The following is a 22,744-nucleotide window of genomic DNA, read 5'->3' as shown; positions in this document are numbered from 1 at the left end:
GTATATGCACCTTCCCGAATGCATTAATTGAATTAGACGCCAAGTTGCGCAGCGTGCTATGGCTGTCAATTTGCGAAAAAAAAGGCGATCGTTTTCGGACCCTCACACACCTCATGCCCCAAAGCCCTTCGCCGAACTGCTTCCCGGCCCCAATCAGGGGGCGTTTCCTTTGTTTTTCGTCGGTGCGCCACTGCCGCACCCGAGCAGCGTCGCCCCGAATCCGACGCATCACGCCGTTACTTGAACCACCGCGTGCACGGCTTGCTTGACGCATTGCAGGTACATATCGACCAATGGGAACGCAGCTCCGTACGAAAGTACGTTGTAAACAAGCCGCGCCCGACATTCAAACGTGGCGGACTCTCCGCGCGCAAAACTAGATCCGGGGCTTTGCGGCTTTGGGGGGCTCAATTTTGAAAAAGCGTCTTTGTGGGGGCTTGTGGCGGGTTCTCGCGAGGTTTGGGGGGGTTTTTGTGGCGCTGGGGGCCCGCGGGGGGCCTCGGTGGGGGCGGGCTGGGCGTAGGAATATTTACTCGTTGGTGTCGTAGCCGCACTATTGCGCTTTGGCGGTAGTGCTTTCGCAGCCCCTCCACCCTCCCATCCTAAACAAAACGAGAAAAGACACAGACGCAGACAGTTGGCTGGTGCACTTTGACGCGAAAAGTCGCAAGTGACAGTTGTTTTCGTGGCAAAGAATTGTTTAGAGTGCCCTTTTTACCGGAAATACAGCCATGGTAAGTGGGCCGGAGGCGGCCGAAGGGCGGCTTTGGGGCGCGGGGCTGCGGATGGTCGCGCTTCGCGCGGATATTTCTGGTTTGTGATGCTTTCGCAAATAGCTGTCAGTTGCCGTAAACCGGTAAATTGGTTTACCGCAATGCGGACAAATTCAATTTCGACGGCTATTTTCGACGGTATTGCTAAATTTCGACGCTGGGGACTTGTATCGATCTGTTGCTTGGGGTGTTTACTTTCTGATGGCTTGTAGGCTGACCAACTCACCGAGGAGCAGATCGCCGAGTTCAAAGAGGCTTTTTCGCTGTTCGACAAGGACGGCGATGGCACGATCACTACCAAAGAATTAGGAACTGTTATGAGATCACTAGGACAAAATCCCACGGAGGCAGAACTCCAGGATATGATCAATGAAGTAGATGCCGATGGTAAGATCAACTCGACTTCGATAAACAAACGACTGTTTTGACAGGGCTTTTTTCTATTGCCAACTTAACCGTGTGACCGTTAGGACCATCTGTTGCCAGTTTGATTATTTGCCTTCAACGTTTGTTTTATTAAGAAAAACGGAATGATGTAATTATTGCCAGATAAAACTTTATCGCTACATACTATTCAAAGTGTAACAGTTTGATCGGTTATTTTTTACCAACGTTGATAAACCGATAATGGACTGCATTGTTCTCAAATAGACTATACAATCGGTGATAAAATCGCAACTCTCGATAATCCCAATTAAAAATTCTTCATAGAAACAAACTTATCTTATCGCAAATACGTCATCGATATTTGGCTGTGACGGTTATTAATTAAATAGCAAACCCCAATCAAAAGTTTTTTCATCATAAAGTTGGTAACGAATTCAAAAAGTACGTTAATGACTAAACTTTGAGTAAGATGAGTAACTTATGTCCACAGCATGAGTAATTTCACCTTTCGGAAAAACACCTATGCATTGATTAGAACAATTTATCATTAAAAAAAACGTAGATAATTTCGACGAAAAGTAAAGAAATCGGTTCTTAAAAATATCGAATAAAACATCACTTTAATAATTTGACCCAGTGTTGGTTATAGGCCGCTGCTAGACACTAGAAAAATCGCCCATCTGTATGTAGATCAGCGTCGGTCGAATCGCATTAGCCATGAAATTACCCCGTGGCACCCAAGATAATTTGCGAAACAGCATTCATTTGTTATTCAATGACAGTTCGCACTCCTAAGCCAACGATGATGGTCCATAAAGGCTAAGATTACGCTATGAATTTTAATAGAGCGGACTAACTGTGTGAAGGAAAATGAAAATGCACAAGTATTGAATATTTCAGACGTGGATATTGTTTTAAAAAAGATAACGTTTGACTGAGTCGAGTTTGAACGGGAGAAAACCAATTTTTTCATGTTGCGGTTTTGTTTATCAAATAGTGACGGAAATTCCTGTTTTCTTAATTTATAACAATGAAGGCGTGAATGTTGACACGGATGCGTAGTGGCGCCGCCACTATACGAAGGGCTATAAATTTTTATAAATTGATTATTACTGCGCTCCCTGGAGACGCAAAGGTCGCAACTATTTGGAGAATTCTGGTGTGTTTTTCGGAGGATGTTATTTTCGTATTTATTGCTGTGGCAGCGCAATTTCGGGCCGTGTTCTTTGCAGTTTTAGTACCTTTTTAATTATCCTAAACTATCGAAGGATAAGTAAATTAGATTATTTTCCGTAATGCGATTCCAAAAATAACAATTCGATGTGGGATTTTTCTGGGTGACACAGTTTTTTGGGTGTTTAGGTAATGGTACAATCGATTTTCCTGAGTTCCTAACGATGATGGCCCGTAAAATGAAGGACACCGATAGTGAAGAAGAAATTCGCGAGGCATTCCGAGTATTCGACAAAGACGGCAACGGTTTCATTTCGGCAGCCGAATTGCGTCACGTGATGACAAACCTCGGTGAGAAGTTAACCGATGAAGAAGTCGATGAAATGATCCGAGAAGCTGATATAGACGGCGACGGTCAGGTCAATTACGAAGGTAATGTTTTTTCGGGTGTTTTGTGTGTTGTACATTTATCATTTTTGTCGGGTATAGTGTAGTAGGCTTGGGACGATCACGGGTCTTTGATTTTCGTTTGGGTTTTATGTGAATGTAGCTCTTTTTTTTTTGGTTTTATTTCGATATGTGTTCTAGGCCAGGAAGGTATGACTGGTAGTGTTCCTTTGCAGATTTCCGAGCTCTAGCTCTCATAGTTTTCAGTCGGTACTCAGCCACACATGCTTCGAGCTGGTCAGTTGTAGTCTTGCTTTGGGAATGTGCTTAGTGGCATGTTATTTTGTTACTGTTCTACCTATCACTGTCTTGAGCACTCTTTGACGATGTGTCTATTCGCTTTTTATGGTTAGAGTTGTTTTTGATTACCAACAGTGAAGCACATTTCCAAAAAACTTTGACTGCATCTTCATTATTGTCGTAGATACAATTAACAAAAACTAATTAAAACAATAAAAAAGTAATGTGCGCATTACGATTTCAGAAGTTTCTTGGCTAATACGAATGAAAATTATTCGTACCAGTAATAACGTTTCACTTATATCGATGTAGTGCACCCAACACGATTCTTTATTACGTTGGGATTATGTTGTGTTAGGTTTATTTTTTATTACTGAGGATCTTTTTAATTAATCTTGGTTTTTCTTTTCCTTTTTGATTACAGAGTTCGTTACTATGATGACTTCAAAATGAAGAGTAGAGCAGTTTGCATTTCAGCTTTCCATTGTTTCATCCCGGCCCATTATCTACAATTTCAACATCTTGAACTTTTTGCTTGGCTGCCGGGCCACTAAAGTGAAAAACTTAATCGTTATTTGATTTACAAGACAACTTTAATTAATAATAAATATTTATAAATTAATATAATTGTGTAAATTTTTGTAATATATTTGTTTGGAAGGTGCAACACCAAGCATCCTCTATACTGTTTCAACTTCTGTGCTACATGTCTAGTTGAGTCGTTCTCGTTATTCACAAAGTATGAAATTGTACTTATAAGTCGTTCTTTCGGTGTTAGTTTAGGGGATACACAGACTTAGAATACACTCAGAGTTTCATGTTTCATACTTTGTGATCCAAAAAAACATACATCTGTGCACTTAACTATAGTATGTATCCCCTTTGTTTTTATTATAAATGAGTCATTTGTTCAGTTGTCATCATCCCCAGATCTACTGTACTGTAGGTTTTACATTTTCAATAGGTAGGATTTTCCAGTGTATAACCAAATAGACACTTTTTTCGTCAGCCTTGTCATTTTTTATTGAACTGTTTTATTTATTTTATTTATAGATAAGGACTATCATCGGTTACAATGTGAAATTATTAGATGTTTAAATTTGAAATAAATGTGACTAAAAATTATTTATCTAGTGATTGTTTATCATCCCGTTATTAGATTATTACGGCTACATTACTATTACGATTTTTTATGTTAATACTTTTTCCTTATTTTAAAAATAAACAATTTAAAGCGATTTTCTGTTCTTGCCCAACAAACACCATAAAAAAGCAACGAACTGCCTTGACCGGCACTATCACATTTAATTAGCACTGAAAATGAGCGAGATAAAAATACAATATTAGCAAAATAGTGAGTGGTAAAAAAAAGAAAAAATTATAATAAACAATTTGCAAAAACGTAAATATTTTACCCGTTTAGCCGATCATATTGTAACAATATGACAAAAATTGCTTTAAAGGACTGTAGTTACGCTATCTGCCGGTAAGCCAAAAGAAAAACATCCTTAAAGAATAAAAATATGCATAAAAGAATAATTTAATCCAGCGTCCTTGAATGTTGGCCCATGATAAACGTTGAAAATGAATAATGACTATAATGAGGCGTTTTTTCATATTTTACTGCCCGATATGTAGACACGGACCGGCCAAGTTTTAATTAACTCTTGTTTCGCTTGATGAAAAATTCTCCCCTCGGCAAATCTATTGCCACCCCTCCTCACCCCTTAGTGATTAGCAGTAGGTCATCAGGTGCGCCACCACTGACCTACCGCGTGTGAGTAATAATTCCGCGCACCTTTTATAAATAGATGGATTCGTCCGAGTTGTTTCGCCGGATTCAAGTCTTCAGAAGTAGCGTCGTTAGCGTCGCGACGCCGTGACCGTGGATGCTACATCTCTAAAAATAGTGTCAGGTGTCGGCAATTACGTTCTTTACCTTAATGAGGCCTTATTTACGAATTGCCCGAATCAATTTGCCAAGGTAATATCGATTGATGATTTCATTTCGTTTGTAAAACATTGCGCCTGCCCTGCACATGTCGCTACATTTCAGACTGTTGTAAGAACCACCGTCACCATGAATCTGATGTTCCGGAAAAACTTCCGGGAGCAAAAAAGCGGCGTCGCGAGCAAAACTTCGAAAGCTTGTGCCAACAGACATGCGAGCAAGAGGGCCAGTCGGGAGCAGGGGTACACCCCCATGGAGGAGCACCACTATCGGACACATCTGTTCTTCAACCCGTCGAGATGTAGTTACGCTCAGGCGGCTGAAGACATGGACGGTACGCTTTATTCATGCTTTTCCCCTGAAAATACCGCCCTCAGTGCACAAACAATACCTTTCAATTGTCTTTCACAGGGACCGCCACAGGTAATAAAGTCAAGGAAAAAGCAGTTTGTTTCTATCAAAGGTCAGATCGGGCTGCTTTGCCAGTTTTGTAAAGAGATTAATCATTAAATTAGCTTGGTAAAGGGCGCACTAGGCGCTTGTACTTAGAAATAAACAGCTTAGGACCGTAATAACAGCATCAGTGTTTAAAGCTTCCCTCTGTATATATGTCCAGTTACGTTCTCGAAACTCGAAAAAAAATATTTTGAAAAACTTTTTGGCGAAAAAAGGCAAATTCTGCCAAATAAATATTTTTTAATTGAAAATTTTAAATTTCTTTGTTCTATTCGGAACCCGAAAAAAATATATCTGAGCTTGTATTCCCGTGGGTGGATTTTCTATTTATAAAAAGCTAAATAAAGCGAACAATCGTATGAATGTTTACAAAATTTCCGTTGCAATTGGCATTTGCGGAAGTCTAATTTTTCAGCGACCAAAAATGTTGGTCCTTGAACGCCTGAAAGAGTGTTGGCAGCAGTTGCAGGTAAATTGAATCAGTAGCCTCTCTATTTTCTGCAATAGACGAGCTTCGTATAAGTATTGACACGCGTAAAAGTTGGCCAGTGTTGCTCAAAGGTCCATTTTTAGGCGCAATAATCGAAAAAAAGTAAGTTACTGTTAAATCCCAACTGAAACAATGCTTTGTCGGGTGGACGAACTTGTCGGTATTTCGACAAAAACAAAAATACATTTCTTACTAAAGTGAACGTGAGTATAAAAATACCTCGTCTTGCCAAAACATTGTGGCAAAATTCTCGAACCGTTCGACGTTGTGCAAGAAATCGTCGCTCTCGCTCGCGCACATTTTGACCACTCGACAGGTGGCCTAACAATTAGTGTCATAACACGGGACGTATTTTTTGGGCTGAATAATTTAGTTTGGGTTCACCGTTTTTGCACGTCCGTCGACACAACTAACCCTTTTTGATTAAACAGTAAATTAGTAATGTCCCTTTTTCGAGAGAGATGCATGCGCGCACTTCACCACTGGCCTATTATTGGTCCATTTGTTTGATTTTCTTTCGTATGAATCCGTTTGCAGAACCGCGTTGCGGTCCTATGACTGGAGCGGGCGGGGAACCCTTGCCGCCTCTGCAGTCGTCTGCGATATCTCCTCCGATGACGGAGTCCGACCTGCCCCAGCCTTTGGTCGTTCGAACTCCTTCTGTCTCGATGATGAAGTGGCCTACGACGCCGTCGCCCACCAAAACCACCCCCACCAGACAAGTAAGATTAAAAAAGCGCTCTGAAATTCCGCAATTTTGAATTAAATTACAAGTAGTAGAAAAAATATCGTATGCGCGTCGTGAAAGAATGTATAATTCCCAGGTTAGTTTCAACTACGGGAATGGGAATACGGAGACTGCGAGGACCTTGTCTGGTCTTGAAAGGGACTGCTTTATCATCCCGGTTCACAGTTTAGATAGGTTTCTTCCAGCAGGAGTACCAATGCCAGTAGGTACAAACACGTGACCTACTCTTGGTAGGTTACTAAAGGATTTTTTACAGAAACCCCCGGCTAACGGGAATTCTTTGGACAGAAAGTCCCAAGGGAACTTACATGTGATGGAGGTTAGTAAGATATATTTTGGTCATTTTATTTCCTTCCGAACTTATTTTATGATGTTAAAAAAGTAAAAAAAAATATTATGATATTAAACCGCTATATTTCAACTCAGCTAGATGTCTTATTGTTTTAACTTTTAGATCCGAGTGAAATTCTTTGCTACTTTTGAATTTTTTTCTTGTCTTATTTATTTAATCTTATAAGCATCTTTTTACCCGATTTCGCGAAACGCATTATCTTATCGTATCTTCAAATAGCACATTATAATAACAAGCCTGTTTGGTAATAAAATCAATCAACTACATAATAAGATACTTAAATGTTGCATGTCAGCGTATCGTTTTATAATTTTTAAAACGCAGTCAACTGGGATAATTCTGCCCTCTGTCAATAACGACAATATTCGTTGCGTTGTGCACAAATAATTGGTTTAAAAATACGTTTTTAAACAAATTATTTTAATTATTTACGTGTCACGTCTACTTGATTTGTTCGTTAGAAATCTATTAGCTAAATATTTACAAGCCTCCTGTATTTCTGCGGATAATACATGCGTTTAAATATTTACCAAGCGGTAATTTTAACAAAACACGGATGCGATTAATTGCATCCGGTAAAAGTAGTAATAAAAATTTTTGTATTGATTTTGCGGTCAGGTGCCTGATCCAAAACTGTGTGTCTTATGCCATTTAATGAGTCCCTTGGAGCCCATCGACCCCGTTTTGGAGTCACCCTTGGTCCAGCCCTTATTCAAGCAAAGAGTAACAGCCGGGGAACTACTTAGCGAAATTTCCCAATCGAAAACGGCGGTCACTGGGATGCTATTAGCCAACATGGAACGCAACGGTAGTAAAAAAAACACAGTCAAAAAAACACTAATTGCGACTTTTTGCAGCCGAATTCCCTTTCATATCATATTATGTGATAAACACCTCACAAACAAATCCTGTGATGTTTTACAATAATATTCGCACTGCCAGCCTGACCAAGTTCGACCCTCGACAACTTAGGTATACAGCGGCGCATACTCTAGATCTTTACACAGGTGGGTAAAGCACGCTTTACCGCCCGATGTGTAATTGGATTTTGCAGAAGTGGCATCGATTTGTCGACCTCCGGTCCACGAAATCGGGGTTTCACTCACAAAAACGCACACTTCGACGACGGGATACATGGTTTCGGTGTACAAAGTGTTTGAGGGAGATGACAGGGAGAAGTTTGAGCGGAACTGGTTGTACTGGACTGGGGCCCGGATGATCTATAGGTATCTCCCGGCGGCGGCCGGACTGAGGAGAATCTCCTTGCACAAGTCGCTCAGTCCCAAAGGGGACAAGATGTACATTTTGATTTGTGAATGCTGTAATCTACTGAGCGACGTCACGGTTTGTGCGCTCATTTTACCAGCGTTGAGGGCGCGACTGACAGGGTACACCGGAATTTTTAGACCAATACAAACATTCTAAGAGAATTTCAGACATATCGCAGGCACTGGGAATTGCTGGGGACTTCCTTTGTTCAAATTTTGTTTTTGGGCGACAAACATTTCATTACCGTCCTGTCTTGGTAATTCAAGCGACAATACTTATAGTCAAAAAAAGTTTTGACGAGCAATTTTCACTCCTAGAGTACAAGAAAACAACAGTTCTCTAATAAATTGAAAAGTATTGAAAGATTGTGGACTTAGATTCCTGTAGACGAAAACAATTTAATTGTGACTTTTGAAATGTTTTGAGAAATTATTCACATACAAGTGCCCCAAGTTTGATCAAAAACTATCGAGAGAAGCTCGAGGAACATTTTTCCAAATTTTCATAGAAGTTTTATAATGAATATTAGACCGCAAGTTTGAACTAAGCTTCTTGCAAACGTGCCTATTTACATTTTATTATAATAAGAACAATCAAATATTTATCAAATTGTTTAGTATTAGTTATAGACATTCCCTCAAATAATACCTTGGGCAAGCTATAACCGTAAGTTTTTTTTTCAAACGTCACTGTTGAAACATATCTTGTTGAAACAAAAAGTGATAATAACAATATAAATTAGTACAAAATTTACGGCTTTTTGTTACTTTATGTAATGTTTAAATGTATGATGAAAATTATTGTTGCGGCATTTGCCGCCAGTGTTATCCACCTATGGCTGTATTTTTATCAAAACCTCACATCAATAATGTAAACACCATGATTGTAAAATTTACGACCTTTAGGCAACAAGTCTTCCTTAGTTTCGCTTTCAACAACAGCAATATAAGAGAGAGATTTATTTAAATATACGCAATGCTCAAGAGATATTCAACAACTACTTTATTTGTTACCTTCATTAATACCCTTTCCGTCCTCGAAATCTTTGTCGATTGTCTAGCTGTAAATAAAATGTAACTTATATTTATATAATAAATAAATATTTTCATTACCATTGATCTTTTGCATTCAAAAAATGTATTCCTTAACGCCAAACATTCAGTAGGGACATCGTTCGACCTTAAACATTCCCGAGGCGTCTTCCTATGCTACAAACCCCAATTAACAATTAGCTAAAAGAGCTAAGAACTCACAATTTTGCAACAATCGCTCTCCAGGAGGCACATTTTCAGATCAGCCCTAACGCCGGCACACGCCGACTGATCAGCCAATCTTTCGTTCTCTTCACTATATCGCATCATTTTGGATGTTTTACTTACAAATTAAGCAATTAAAACGAATCTACAACAGTTTTTGCAGCCCTTTTTGCAATGTTACATAACCTCAAAGAGTAATGTCAAAAAAACAAGAACGTAACCGCACTTTTTTACTGAAAAAGTTTATTAATTAATTTTGGACACTAAAAATGCACATAATTGATAAAATGTGCCGGGTTTGCCTTGGTAAACACCAACTTAATCCGATCTTTGTTAAAAACCGCCCAGAAAAAAATTGTTTATTGTGCTTCAGTTCAGGTAACGAAGGGGTTTTTGTTCGCAAATTAGCGTTTTTTGATGTTTGCTTCAAAGTTTTCGCTTACACAAATTCGCTCACTGAGCATAAAAAAACACACCAAGGGTTCAAAGAATTGGTGTGTGCAACAAGGCATTCACACGGAAGACTGCAGAGACACAGCTTGACATTCACAAAAAAAAACGAAAAAACTCAATTGTTAAAACTGTTTTTAATGCGTAATAAAATTATTTTAGTAAAATGTTTCTCTCTGATACCACCCTTTCGGGTACTTCCTTATATGCCACTTGCGGAATTCGTCAAAAAGCAGTAAAAAAATTGCGAACGGAAACGCGTACATCCACCTGAAACAACAAAAAATATGCGGTTTGTCCCATTATTGACCTACCACCACCATTTCAAGGGGTAAAAAGTCAGGTGGTACATGTAAGGGGTGTAGGAAAGTATAGCCGTGAGCGCAGTCTCGACCACCAAGCTCGCGTTTAGCACCATATTGCCCATCCCTTGTACCAGAATTGAGTTAACTCGTGTCTTACAAGCCACTAAGTTCGTCCATTGGGTCACAACCACCGACATCATAACGGCCGTATTGCACGTATTTTCCAACACTCTTCGTTGCGAGTGGTTCCAAGTCCGGCCGTACGAATCGTTTAACAATTTTCCCTGGGATTCCCAGTCGTTCCGTATATCTACCACCAACTGTTAAAACTAAACCACTGACATGAATCACCCACTGATTAAACCCATCGGCATGAAACCAAACTCCGCCATTATGAGAAAATAAACCAAAAAAGCACCCAAAGCTTCCATCATCCCGAGATTACCATACGCTAAAAAATACAATTTCCGGTTAACTAACCGGTCCCGGAGCGGGTTACGCGGCGGTCGGAGCATGATATCGGTTTCGGCTTTCTCGTAAGCCAGGCTTATGGCGGGCATCATGTCTGTTAGAAGGTCAATGCAGAGAATAGCAACAACACCTAAACTTTCCAATTATAAGAAATTAATTTTGCGAAAAAATTTACCTAAGGGGGGAGGGATGCCAACAAAGGCGTACGCCAAAAATGGCAGAATTTCCGGAATGTTGGAGGCCAAAGTATAAGTTATGGATTTTTTGAGATTATCAAAAATTCGGCGGCCTTCTTCGATTCCTGTGATAATGGACGCGAAGTTGTCGTCCAGCAGGATAATATCAGCGGCTTGTTGGGACACTTCCGTGCCACAAATGCCCATGGCGATGCCCGTATCAGCCTTTTTTAGGGCCGGGGCGTCATTCACGCCGTCACCAGTCACAGCAACTTAAATTTTTTTTTAAATCGTCCGGCATGTAGCTACTTTTCAGTATTTATTTGTTTGAAAATTTGCAGAATATTTATGTACCTATTTATTTTATTAGTGTTTAGTGCAATAAATAAATGTGTCAGTCCAAAATATCCATTCAAATTCAAATGGATAATTAAAAATACCCAAGGCAAAATCACTACAAACCTATTTCCCCCAGCCTTTGGTACCCTTCAACAATCTGCAGCTTCTGCGTGGGCGAAGTCCTCGCGAAAACAATTTCGGCGTGATTGAACAAAAGCTCGTCGAGTTCTTCATGAAGCAGCTCCTTCAGGACAATGCCATGCACCACCACAGCCCCCGGATCACTAAACCGGGCCGTATAACTCCGTACAGCCTCAGCAGTTGCAAATTGATGCACAATCCCTTCGGTTATAATCCCCACTTTCATGGCTATGGCTTTTGCTGTAATCTAGAACGGTTTTTGCTCATGCTTTCTTGCAAGAGGGAATAGTTACAGGATGGTCCCCTGTGACCATCGCCACCTTAATCCCTGCCGCTTTACACCTGGTTATAGCATCAGGGACTTGCGGTCTCGGCGGATCAATCATTGCGATCAATCCCAGAAAACGCAAACCGCGGTGGGGAAAATTAACAGGATCGACTGTAAATTTAAAATTGGGAGTGTAACTATCGTCCAGCTGTAAGTCACAAAATCCCAGCACGCGTTCCCCCATTTCGGCAAACTCCAAACAGGCCGAGTTGCACTGTTGGAGCAACTCGGGAGTTAGTGTTTTTGTTTCGTTACGGAGGAAGATCGAACTGCAACGTTCGAGGATCACTTCAGGGGCGCCCTTCATTGCAACGAGACATTTTTTGTTGTCCAAAGCGTGGACGCTAATCTAAACCAACATTTTTTACTTATTGGTGGTTTGGATCATGACTAGGACCTGATATTTCGTCGAGGAACTAAACGGGATTTCGATCAATTTCGGGTTCGATTTTCTGAAATTTTCGCCCAAAATATTCAAAACTTCGACGAATTTCAAAATTGCGCCTTCTGACGCGTCCCCGCGCACTGCTCTTTGCACAATTGGTTTATTCTCATCACTTGACACGAACTCAGCACGGTTACATAAAGTCGCACACCTAATTAAATTCCTGAAACCTAACCGAACTAACAAAATGGGTTAGACCTCCGGTTTACCTAAATCAATGGGTTTTGGGATTTTCCGCAAATTATTAAAATCAATCTCGACGACTTGGCCGTTGTACCAAACGTGGCAAACTGTCATCCGGTTCTGGGTTAAAGTCCCAGTTTTGTCTGAGCAAATTACCGAGGTACAACCGAGGGTTTCAACCGATTCCAATTTTTTGATCAAACAATTCTGTGTGGCCATTCTTTTGGCGGTGACGGTCAAGCAGACGATGACCGTGGCCAGGAGTCCCTCAGGAACGTTGGCCACGATCATGCCGATGGAAAATAAAAGGGTTTTGATGACCGAATGGCCCAGGAATAAGCACGTTATTCCAAGGGCCACACCCAGCGCTATAGCCCAGATGCTTATAATCCGCATAAAGCGCTCCAGTTCTTTGGCCATTGGGGTTTTGTTGGGCTGAAGGCGGGCTGTTAAGCCGGCGATTCGGCCCATGACAGTCTGGTCACCGCAGGCTATAACAATCCCTAACTCCAATAAGTTAGAGAAGGAATTTTTGGTCATAGTTACCACGACCGATCCCTTCGACCACATTTGTGGAAAAAAAGGCAACGTTTCGCGATTCTAAAAAATTATCGTCGCTTGAAGTGTCACTGCGGCTTTGGGGCTCAGACTCGCCGGTTATTGGGGAATTATCAACCTTAATAAAAAATCAGTACCAAAGGACAGTCACCCAGAATGAAAATGACGCCCACAATCATAGCCGTTGTCATAAATCATAAAAAACTAATTTTGAGAAAAATTTTATGTTTCGTTTTGATCAAAAATAAATTGAACAACGACAATCCTTTTTCGAAAAAAGTTTCTTATCCAAAAAATCAAGCTGAAAATTTACTTAATTGGTTTAAAATGCGTTTTATTAGCACGTTTTCAATATAGAAACGTATTTATTTCGAAAAAAATGGCGAAAAATTTATTTGATCTTCAATTTTGAGCTAGTATTTTAAACAAAATGAAATGACAGTGGACGTTCTTTTATGGACGCGTCATTTTCATTTTGGGTGACTGTACCTAACTCACTTTCAGACTTTGGCTTTGAATTATACGAATATCAGCCGGGACTCGATCCCCGAATTTCAAATCAACCAAATCACCCAAAACCACGTTCCGTGACTCAATCATAACAGGAGTACTGTCTCTGATAACCGTGGCTTTGGCTGGTACCATTCGTGCAAAAGAATCCATAATCTTAATAGAACCAAAATAAAAAAAACTGGATAAGGGGATAAAATTGGGTTACAGTTTGACTTTTGCGCTCCTGGTAGAAGGTAAAACTGCCAGTGGCTATGACCACCAGGATCAGTACCGCCCCCAGCACTATATTGTCCATATCGATTTTTCGCTTATTTTTATCGCTGTGCAAATATTGGATTAGAACACTAACGTAGCACAGCAGAGCCCCGATCCAGAGCAACGCCGAGAAACCTTGAAAAAATTCGGTTGTTCATCGGGATTAAAAGAGTGGTGGTACCGTGAAAAAGGGATTCGATGTATTTGATAATTTGCGATTTTCTCTTGGACGGGGTTAAAGTGTTGGGCCCTGTTCGCATGAGGACTTCTTTGGCTTTGGCCGGTGTCAGGCCCACGACCGGGTCGGTGTCAAACCGGTTGCAGAGTTCCTCTAAAAACGGTTTAACCGGGTGAGGGTTTTTCGGTTTTCTCACCTAGAGGGATGATATGGCAGTCGGTTGACACCTCCTGTCGGAAGTTTTCAAGGCGAGCGGCGCTTTGCTCTTTGGCCGAGAGCCGACCTTTGGCTTTGTAAAGGATGGGCATTTTATAAACTATTTGACATTTATTGTGCTGACAGATTTGACGGAAATCAATAGGGGGCGACGCAAGGGCCTGTCCGGGGTCCAATTCTATCCGCGCGTGTTTGAATTTTTTGAGAAAATTGGGATCAGGTAAGGGAGGGTAATGTGCGCAATGCAATCCCGACTTGATTGAACTGGAAAAAACTCATCCTTTGTCAATACTTCCCCCTCTAGTCCAAGGTTCGATAAAGAGGTGGGGTTATTTATAAGCCACTTCTTATTTGCTGTACATTCTGAAAATTTTCGCATCATTTCGACGCGCGTAAGCTCGAATTCAGCGGCGCTGAAAAATTCGGCTCTTTACGAATCTAGCAGAATGTCTGTACTAGCGCGTGCCTTGAGTTAACACTTTCTAATTAAATTAAGATGTTTGGCTGACAGTCCCCCGGTTTTGTTTATTTTTCCTATTAAAGTAAATTGTGGTTGGTGAAAATGTCGGCGCTGTTTAAGAAGAAGTTCGAACGGAAAAAATCGCTCTCGAGGAAAGAGATAAGTCTTGCGCGCCTCGAAAATTTCAGGAAGGAAGTTATAACCGACACCCACTCGGTTGCCTTAAGTAAGTTCCAGTTTTTCCGATTGATTTCCGCGTTATTTGCCTAATTAAGGCGCACCTCTTGAGAAAACATGACCCACATCGGGGGCCCGATAAATCCCCCATCATTTTAATTAAAATCATTTTATTTTTAGCACGAATGGGGTCGTGCAATACGATCCTCCCAAACAAATGAATTTACAACACTAAACATTGCTTGCTTAAATCGCGAACACCACTCAGTGTAAATAAGAGTTTTCCACTTTTAAATCGTTACTCATGTGATTTATCGCATAAACCGAGCGAAAATCATTGTTACTTTACGATGTTTATCATTTTTTATATTTCGAATCGAATCACTGACGTCATGCGGTGTGAGCTCACTCGATTTTTGGAAAACTTTCCCGTCACGTGATACAGCGCCAAATTCAAATTGCAGGTGATTTGTGCAGACGGCTCGAAACCGATCGCGAAAACGGCCTAAGCCCCGAAAAGGCGGCCGAAATCCTCGCCAAAACCGGACCAAACACTCTGACACCGTCGACGAAAACGCCGGAAATCGTCAAATTCATACGAACGCTAACTCATGGTAAGATATCTGTCGTTAATCATCATTGGGGCCAGAAATAGACCAGCGTTTAGGCTATATTTAAAATTTAACTGGTTTACGCGAGTTGCTACGAAGAAACTCTGGATTTTGTAAAAGAATGTCCATTTCATACGGAAAACCGCATTTTAGGCTTCTCGCTCCTGCTCTGGATTGGGGCCTTTTTGTGCTTCACGGCTGTTATCATCCGCATGGCCACCACACATGAAACGGACTCGGATAATCTGATTTTGGGATGCGTTCTGGTCACCGTTGTGGTGGTCACAGGATGTTTCATGTATTTTCAGGAACACAAAAGCCAAAAGGTTTGTACAAAACTTGAAATAATGCAAGGTTTCAATTTTTTTAATTTCTAATATAGCTAAGCCTTTAAAATTGCAAATAGTAACCACCTATCTTTTACAGTTCCTTAAATAAACGAAAAAAAAACGAATTTTAAGTCATTATTTTCATTTTTAATTGTGTAAACTCTCGAAAAATGCGATGAAATTGTGCTATTAAATCGATTTGTTTAGCATTTTCATTCAAAAAGTTCAATATTCAATGGTAGACTGACTGACTTATTTTACATAATCCACTAAGTTAAAATAAACCATACTTAAATATTATTCTTTTATGATGAATCAGCCAAAAACTAAGTATAATGTTTGTCAATTGTTAACCATTTTGCAAGGCCTGCTTGATTGACGATGAAAATTACAAAGAAAAATTCGTCTTTTGTGATTATTTCTAAAACTGTAACTGTATAGGACTTGTTAATAAAAGTTATTATCGTAATTGTCGATGTTCTTTCAATTGTCGTTAAAAAAATACTCGTTCCATTTGAAAAAACTGAGCTATAGCCGATTTTTGATAACAATTTTCAAAAAATCATACTAGCCTTGATTTTTGACATTTGTCAATTTTGAAAATTCTAGAAGACTCTTCGAACTTTTGGTTATCGAATGCAAAAAAAAATATTCGGTTATCGCAAAGGATTCAAGAGCTGTGATATTTTAAATAAACCCTTGCTAAAAAGGAGAATCCAAAAGCAATAAAAGTTTAAATAAAAATTTTAAGCTGGCGCCTATTTCTCGTAGTTCCGAAAGCTCAGCCACTTTGGAAATAATTTAGTTAAACTCAAAATGGTCGATTTAGATCGACTTTAAAGCTCTGACTTAGAGAAGTTAAAAAGTTTCTAATGTAGGCCCTCAAAAAATTACCTTGTATACGATTTAGTTCAAATAAAAAAATGACAAAAATGATTTAAAAAAGAGCGGAGTCGGAGAGAATTTATTTTGGCACAATATTTCGATCTTTAAGCGGAGCTAAAAATAATCCACGTGTGCACAGTTGCTTCAATGAAAGTATTTTAAGCATAATCTACCTTTTCGAAAAATTTTCCTGTTGTTTTAAATAGTGCTTTAGGTAAAAAAATTGGATTCAAAAAAATCAATGAACTTAATAGTAATAATTGTGAGTTTATCTTCTCTTTTATCCTAATTTTACCAACCTTGACCCACATTAAAAACGCCATAAAGTCATTGCCATTTGCATAAGATAGGTCAAGGTTACACGATATAATTCCAATATGTTGTCAATAACCGTAATCTGGGATGATAAAAGTTTATTCGAAAAATTAACAGGAACACTGATAGCTTAATGACAGCTTTAGGATCTTTCTACAGAGTGTTGTTTACTTTAGCTGCATGTTTTAGAGCTCGATGACAGAGTTACCTATTTTTTAAAAGTAGGAAGAACGGAAAAACGTCACTGTCAATTTTTTAAGCATCAACATTTGTTATTTTTAAACCTAAAATATCCACATCTAAAAAAGTTATGTAGGACTTTTCCTACTGTGAGATATATTTTTTAATTAAAATTACACGTGTTTTTATATTTTTTTAAACAATTTCTAGAATTCTAGAGCCCACAATTTTTGTTAAAAAAATAAAATTCAAGTTGTTTCAAGCTGTAAAGGAAAATTTAGACAGCATGCTTAGGTGGTGACGAAAACCCACACAAAAATTTATCGAGCCAAAATAAATTTTCGCGAAACGACAAAATTGATATTAACATTTTGCTCCACCCAAAACATTTGTTTTTGCTTTGTTATCACAAAATACACCAAAGCTGTCTAAACACTCCCCAATTTAGATAATGGAGTCGTTCGCGAACATGGTGCCCCCCAAAGCCACCGTGATCCGCGGCGGCGAGACCATGACCATAATGTCCAAAGACTTGGTCATCGGTGACTTGGTAGAGCTAAAATTCGGCGACCGCATCCCAGCCGACATTCGCATAATCCACAGCCAAGGCTTCAAAGTCGACAACTCGGCCCTCACCGGAGAGTCCGAGCCCCAATTCCGCGGCAGCGAATGCACAAGCGACAACATCCTCGAAACGAAAAACTTCACCTTCTTCTCGACCAACGCGGTCGAAGGCACTGCCAGAGGCATAGTTGCGGCTTGTGGCGACCAGACCGTCATGGGGCGCATTGCCGGCCTCACTGCCAGACTGCAGCCCAACAAGACCCCAATCGCCCGGGAATTGGAGCATTTCATGAAGATTATCAGCGTGTGGGCCTGTTTTTTGGGGGTGGTGTTCGGAGGGGCGGCTCTAGCCATGGATTATTCCTGGATCGAAGCTTCGCTTTTTCTGATTGGGATCATCGTGGCGAATGTGCCGGAGGGGCTGTTGGCCACGGTCACGGTGTGTCTGTCGGTGACGGCGAAGAAAATGGCGGCGAAAAATTGCCTGGTTAAGAATCTGGAAGCCGTGGAGACTCTCGGGTCCACTTCGGTGATCTGTTCGGACAAAACTGGGACTTTGACTCAGAATAAAATGACCGTGTGCCACTTCTGGGTCGATAACAAGATCATCCATGCTGACTCGACCATCAAGCAAGAGGAGGCGAAAGATTACACCGGGAACGAAGGTTTTAAAATATTGATGCGTTGTGCGACGCTTTGTAACCGAGCTGAGTTCGTCCACGGGGAGGAGAACAAACCAGTTCACTTGAGACAAGTCCGAGGAGATGCTTCCGAAGAAGCTATCTTAAAATTTGTAGAACTGACACAAGTCGAAGGATCACCGTCCAAATTCCGCCACGATAATCCCAAACTTTTGGAAATCCCGTTCAGTTCCACCACCAAGTACCAAATCTCCATACATGGGCTTGAAAATGGGCGGTGTTTGATGGTCATGAAGGGAGCCCCAGAGCGGATTTTAGCACGTTGTACTAACATTTTCCTCAACAACGAAACGAAAATCCTAACGGATGATTTGCGCCGGATTTGCGACAAAGCCTGCACCAAAATGGCCGAAAAAGGGGAGCGAGTTTTGGGATTTTGCGATTTGTTGCTCGATCCCAGTTACACCAAGGATTATCAGTTTTGTGCCGAACCTCCGAATTTTCCTCGCCGGGAGATGAGATTCGTCGGTTTTATGTCTCTGATTGATCCCCCGAGGCCCCAAGTGCCTGATGCAGTCGAGAGGTGTAAAACAGCGGGGATTAAAGTGATTATGGTGACGGGGGACCATCCAGTATTGGACCAATCGTGTCTTTATTATTTTTTTTTTAATTAATGGTTCCAGATAACGGCGAAAGCGATAGCGCGCCAAGTTGGCATATTCCAAGCCAAGGAATCGATTGATGCGTTTAACATCAATATTATTGAGACCATACCAACTTTCAAGGACAAGGCCATAGTCATTCATGGGTCCACCCTTCGGGACATGACCAATGACGAATTGGATCATGTCTTGCAAAATTACAAGGAAATCGTTTTTGCGCGTACTTCCCCCACCCAGAAACTACAAATTGTGGAGGGGTGTCAACGGCTTGGCGAAATCGGTAAATAAACAGGGCCCCAATTAGGGGGCTGGAGTTAGCACCCCCAGAAATAACTCGAAAATTAATAAAAAAAAATGGGTTTCATCAAGTGAAAGGACATGTTTTCACAATTTATTGTTTTATAAAGCAGGTTTTTTTCAGGAAGTATCAGTACCTACACTATTTAATTATTTTAACAAATCCGAGAAAACTATTACGTCTTTTGTCGGATTAGTTCTGATAAAGATTCGAGTTTAGGGATTTATTAGTAATTTTTAGGCACATTTTGCCTAAATAATTGCACTTTTGTTCAAAAACGAATTAAATCGAATGAAACAAGCAAAAAATTATTTTTCGCCTTTTTTTTTAGCAGAATTTTTGCAAAATAATTAACACTCTTGATTAGACGGTGTCTAGTTTGCTCGGAAAATGTAATTTTCGCCCGACTTTTCGGGCCGATTTAGCAATTGTCGGCCCGCCATTACAAATAATGAAACAACAGTCTTTTGTCACCTTTTGAAACGCCTTGTGATTGGTCTGTTTTACAGTTGGGAGGCAATATCGCACCGATAACCAATAACAAACACCTCAATCGTCTTGCAGTTTTTTGTGCAGTAGATAAACTGGTAGGAGATTATTTTTATTGGTCAAATTATTCATCGTCGCAAGTAATAGGACGCTAACCGGTTCTAGGGCCGAACCTTCACACGAAATTAAATTTCGCATTGGATGCGAATAAATGGCGAATATTAAAGACAATTTTATTCAGTTTGCCGAATAAAGCCAATAATAAAACACCAGTTTTTTGTCGACTTTTGTGATTAAGTACCAGTCCAAAAAAATAAGCACAATAAAACAACATCCATCTATTCTGTCCATTTAACCGAATCGTGTATTTTGAAAGAAATTTAACATTACAAAATTTTTTTGTAATTAGATTAAAATCGAAAATAAATTCGTAATTAAGCTCATTTAATTATAATACTCGTAGCTAAATGGATTCACTCTTGTTTGAAACATAAAATAAAAAAAAATCCTAAGCAAAAGTGTGTTACAGTCACCCAAAATGAAAATGTCGTGTCCATAAAAAACACGCCTACCGTGATTTTTTAATCAGGTAGGTACTCATTTACAGGATTTGATCAAATAAACTTCTAAAACCCACAAAACAAGGCTAAATTGGTGGTGTTTTGACAAAACATGCCTCAAAATCCCAAAAATAAAATAAAACTGACGTTAATTTCACTTCAAGTCGTTTGTTTTAGGGCGAAATTTCGTCAAAAATAACCCTAAGATGACAAAATTTGGTCGAAAAAAAATTTATACTTACTTTTTCTAAGCTTTTAAACATGTTTTTTAATTTACTACCAAAATAAACCGAACCGTAGAACCACAATAACTGAAATTTAAGAAAAAAAATTTTCAATTTTGATGCAGAAACATTATTTTTATTTCGTAAAAATTGTCAAAAATTAGAACAATCGTAAAAGAATTTAATTATTCTTCAATTTATTTATTACAAAATGTTGACACGTCGCACCGAAAAAATTGTTTTACTAGTCATTTGTCCCAACCAATCGTTTCCAAAAAAAATCTCAATCATTTTAAAAGATGAAAAAATGCAATTATCAATAATAAATAACATTTAACAAGTAGATTTCAATTTCTTTCCGCTGTTGACCCGTCAAGGGGTGCTAACTTCACAGCCCCCCTAGCTAGCGTCCGTCCAACGCCTCAACTTCCAGTCGCCGTGACCGGCGATGGAGTCAATGACGCCCCGGCGCTGAAAAAGGCCGACATTGGCATCGCCATGGGCATTTCCGGCTCGGAAGTGTCCCAACAATCCGCCGACATGATCCTCCTAGACGACAATTTCGCCTCAATTATTACAGGAGTTGAAGAAGGCCGCAAAATATTCGACAATTTGAAAAAATCAATCGCCTACACTTTAGCCTCAAACGTCCCCGAAATCCTGCCGTTTTTGGCCTTCGTACTCGGAAACATTCCCTTACCTTTGGGTACCGCCCTCAACATGTTGTACCCCCCACATAACCGATTTTTCAGGTGTCATGGCTATTTTATGCATCGATCTCTTAACCGACATGCTACCGGCCATAAGCTTAGCGTACGAAAAGGCCGAAAGCGACATCATGCAGCGGCCCCCAAGGAACCCGAAAACCGACAATCTCGTCACAAGAAAATTGTACTTTTTGGCGTACGGACATATCGGGATTATTGAGGCGACCTGTGGCTTTTTCATCTATTTTGCCATCATGGCCGAACATGGGTTCATGCCGTTGCAACTTTTCGGTACTTATTACCACGTGTTGGACGTTTTTTTGTTATAAAAGTTGCAGGTTTGAGGCAAAAATGGGACTCGGAGAGTTGTAACGACTTGGTGGATTCGTACGGACAGGAGTGGTCGTACCAGAGCAGGAAAGAGTTGGAGTACACGTGTTATACGGCTTTTATGATCAGTGTGGTGGTGACACAATGGGCCGATCTGATCGTTTGTAAAACCCGGATTAATTCGATTTTTCGCCAAGGTGACGCTTTCAAATTTCGATTTTATGCTGACTTTGTGATTTTTCAGGAATGGGCAATATGGTGTTAAATATAAGCTTGGTGGTTGAGACTGTGGTGGCTTGCATGTTGTCGTACCTCCCCGACATGAATTATTTGAAATTTTATCCGGTTATGTTCAGATGGTAGGCAACATTTGTTGCAAAAAACCAACTACTGCAATTTTTTAAATTCCAGGTGGTGCTATTCGTTGCCTTTTGCCTTATTTATCGTGATTTTTGACGAGTTGCGAAAACTGCACATGAGGAAGTTTCCAAACGGGTGGTACCGACAAGAAACTTACTATTAATTATTTGTAGATACAGATAATAAATATTTATTTATTGATAAATTGTTTTTCTTTTGTCTTTATCGACTGGGAAATACATCAGGTGTTGTTTTATTTTTAGAATACGTAGAATCCCAGTTAAACCCAAAACTAACTGGTAAAATCGCAGTAGCTTCTGGTGGCAGAACCAGTTTCACTCATTGCCACTTAACACGTTCTCGCAATAATGTATTCTCTTCTCTCAATAGGTACGTAATTAGCCGCAAATTATACTTTTCTAAAGTATATTTTCAGTCGTATTTGTATCAAGTCAAGCGTTGGTAGTCAGTACCGGTAAGTACGCAAACTTTTAGCAACAAAATAAAAAATGGTTAATAGAGTGTGGCCGGTCCCTAAACGACCAAACGTTTCCCTGGAATGTTGGAATCTTCATCCGGCATGAAAATCAATTGGAGTTAATTTGTTTCGGCACAATTATTCACCCAAACACTGTCATAACAGGTATTTTAAGCGCAAAAGTGGCTATCATTGGCCAATTTGAATTTTTAGCGGCACATTGTTTTTGCAATAATATTGATGGGGGTGTGAGAAATGACTCGTTTTACGTCTCGACTGACTATTCGAATAAAATAATCAACATCAACGACCATCCACATCTTCATAAAGTAGCAATATAGCGACAAAAATACAAATTGCGTAAATGACTTGTT

General features: G+C 39.9%; 5 protein-coding genes across 7 annotated transcripts; 3 read left to right on the top strand and 2 right to left on the bottom strand.

Annotated features, from left to right (window-relative positions):
• The first annotated feature begins 574 nt into the window (after positions 1-574).
• Positions 575-4,145, top strand: Cam (Calmodulin). The gene is made up of 4 exons (XM_967063.5): positions 575-734; positions 986-1,160; positions 2,523-2,765; positions 3,445-4,145. Exons 1-4 carry the CDS (start codon positions 732-734, stop codon positions 3,471-3,473), a joined length of 450 nt encoding a protein of 149 aa, XP_972156.1. The 5' UTR covers positions 575-731; the 3' UTR covers positions 3,474-4,145.
• Positions 4,146-4,791: 646 nt separating this feature from the next.
• On the top strand, positions 4,792-9,400 carry LOC660922 (uncharacterized protein). Of its 3 annotated transcripts, XM_015985039.2 has the most exons (9): positions 4,792-5,004; positions 5,077-5,305; positions 5,383-5,394; positions 6,455-6,639; positions 6,742-6,867; positions 6,922-6,984; positions 7,636-7,825; positions 7,875-8,024; positions 8,072-9,400. In XM_015985039.2, the coding sequence occupies exons 2-9, from the start codon at positions 5,101-5,103 to the stop codon at positions 8,440-8,442; spliced, it is 1,302 nt and encodes a 433-aa protein (XP_015840525.1). In that variant the 5' UTR covers positions 4,792-5,004; positions 5,077-5,100; the 3' UTR covers positions 8,443-9,400. The 3 variants fall into 3 exon arrangements, with proteins under 3 accessions (XP_015840525.1, XP_008190273.1, XP_015840527.1); XM_008192051.3 differs by lacking the exon at positions 5,383-5,394 and having other exon boundaries at positions 4,794-5,004; XM_015985041.2 differs by lacking the exons at positions 4,792-5,004; positions 5,077-5,305; positions 5,383-5,394 and adding an exon at positions 5,908-6,019.
• LOC103312150 (uncharacterized protein) lies at positions 9,231-10,084 on the bottom strand. The gene is made up of 3 exons (XM_008192049.3): positions 9,540-10,084; positions 9,399-9,494; positions 9,231-9,346 (listed from the first exon to the last, which is right to left on the bottom strand). Exons 1-3 carry the CDS (start codon positions 9,645-9,647, stop codon positions 9,305-9,307), a joined length of 246 nt encoding a protein of 81 aa, XP_008190271.1. The 5' UTR covers positions 9,648-10,084; the 3' UTR covers positions 9,231-9,304.
• A 184-nt stretch (positions 10,085-10,268) lies between these two features.
• Positions 10,269-14,446, bottom strand: LOC661036 (sodium/potassium-transporting ATPase subunit alpha). Its single transcript, XM_064356475.1, is given in 11 exon segments — positions 10,269-10,607; positions 10,653-10,898; positions 10,944-11,216; positions 11,407-11,671; positions 11,718-12,101; positions 12,150-12,883; positions 12,927-13,056; positions 13,437-13,604; positions 13,657-13,841; positions 13,888-14,037; positions 14,081-14,446. Coding segments are annotated over 11 exon segments (2,952 nt in total). The 5' UTR covers positions 14,193-14,446; the 3' UTR covers positions 10,269-10,302.
• An 8-nt stretch (positions 14,447-14,454) lies between these two features.
• Positions 14,455-22,097, top strand: LOC661092 (sodium/potassium-transporting ATPase subunit alpha). The gene is made up of 10 exons (XM_967276.4): positions 14,455-14,786; positions 15,202-15,351; positions 15,502-15,674; positions 17,506-18,894; positions 18,946-19,204; positions 20,929-21,201; positions 21,248-21,493; positions 21,541-21,729; positions 21,777-21,891; positions 21,944-22,097. The coding sequence occupies exons 1-10, from the start codon at positions 14,663-14,665 to the stop codon at positions 22,053-22,055; spliced, it is 3,030 nt and encodes a 1,009-aa protein (XP_972369.1). The 5' UTR covers positions 14,455-14,662; the 3' UTR covers positions 22,056-22,097.
• Positions 22,098-22,744: the final 647 nt, after the last annotated feature.

Source organism: Tribolium castaneum, chromosome 4 (assembly GCF_031307605.1).
Source record: "Tribolium castaneum strain GA2 chromosome 4, icTriCast1.1, whole genome shotgun sequence".
Classification (NCBI taxonomy): Eukaryota; Metazoa; Arthropoda; class Insecta; order Coleoptera; family Tenebrionidae; genus Tribolium; species Tribolium castaneum.
Note: the sequence above shows the minus strand (reverse complement) of the source record. Positions and strands in the feature narration are given on the sequence as shown.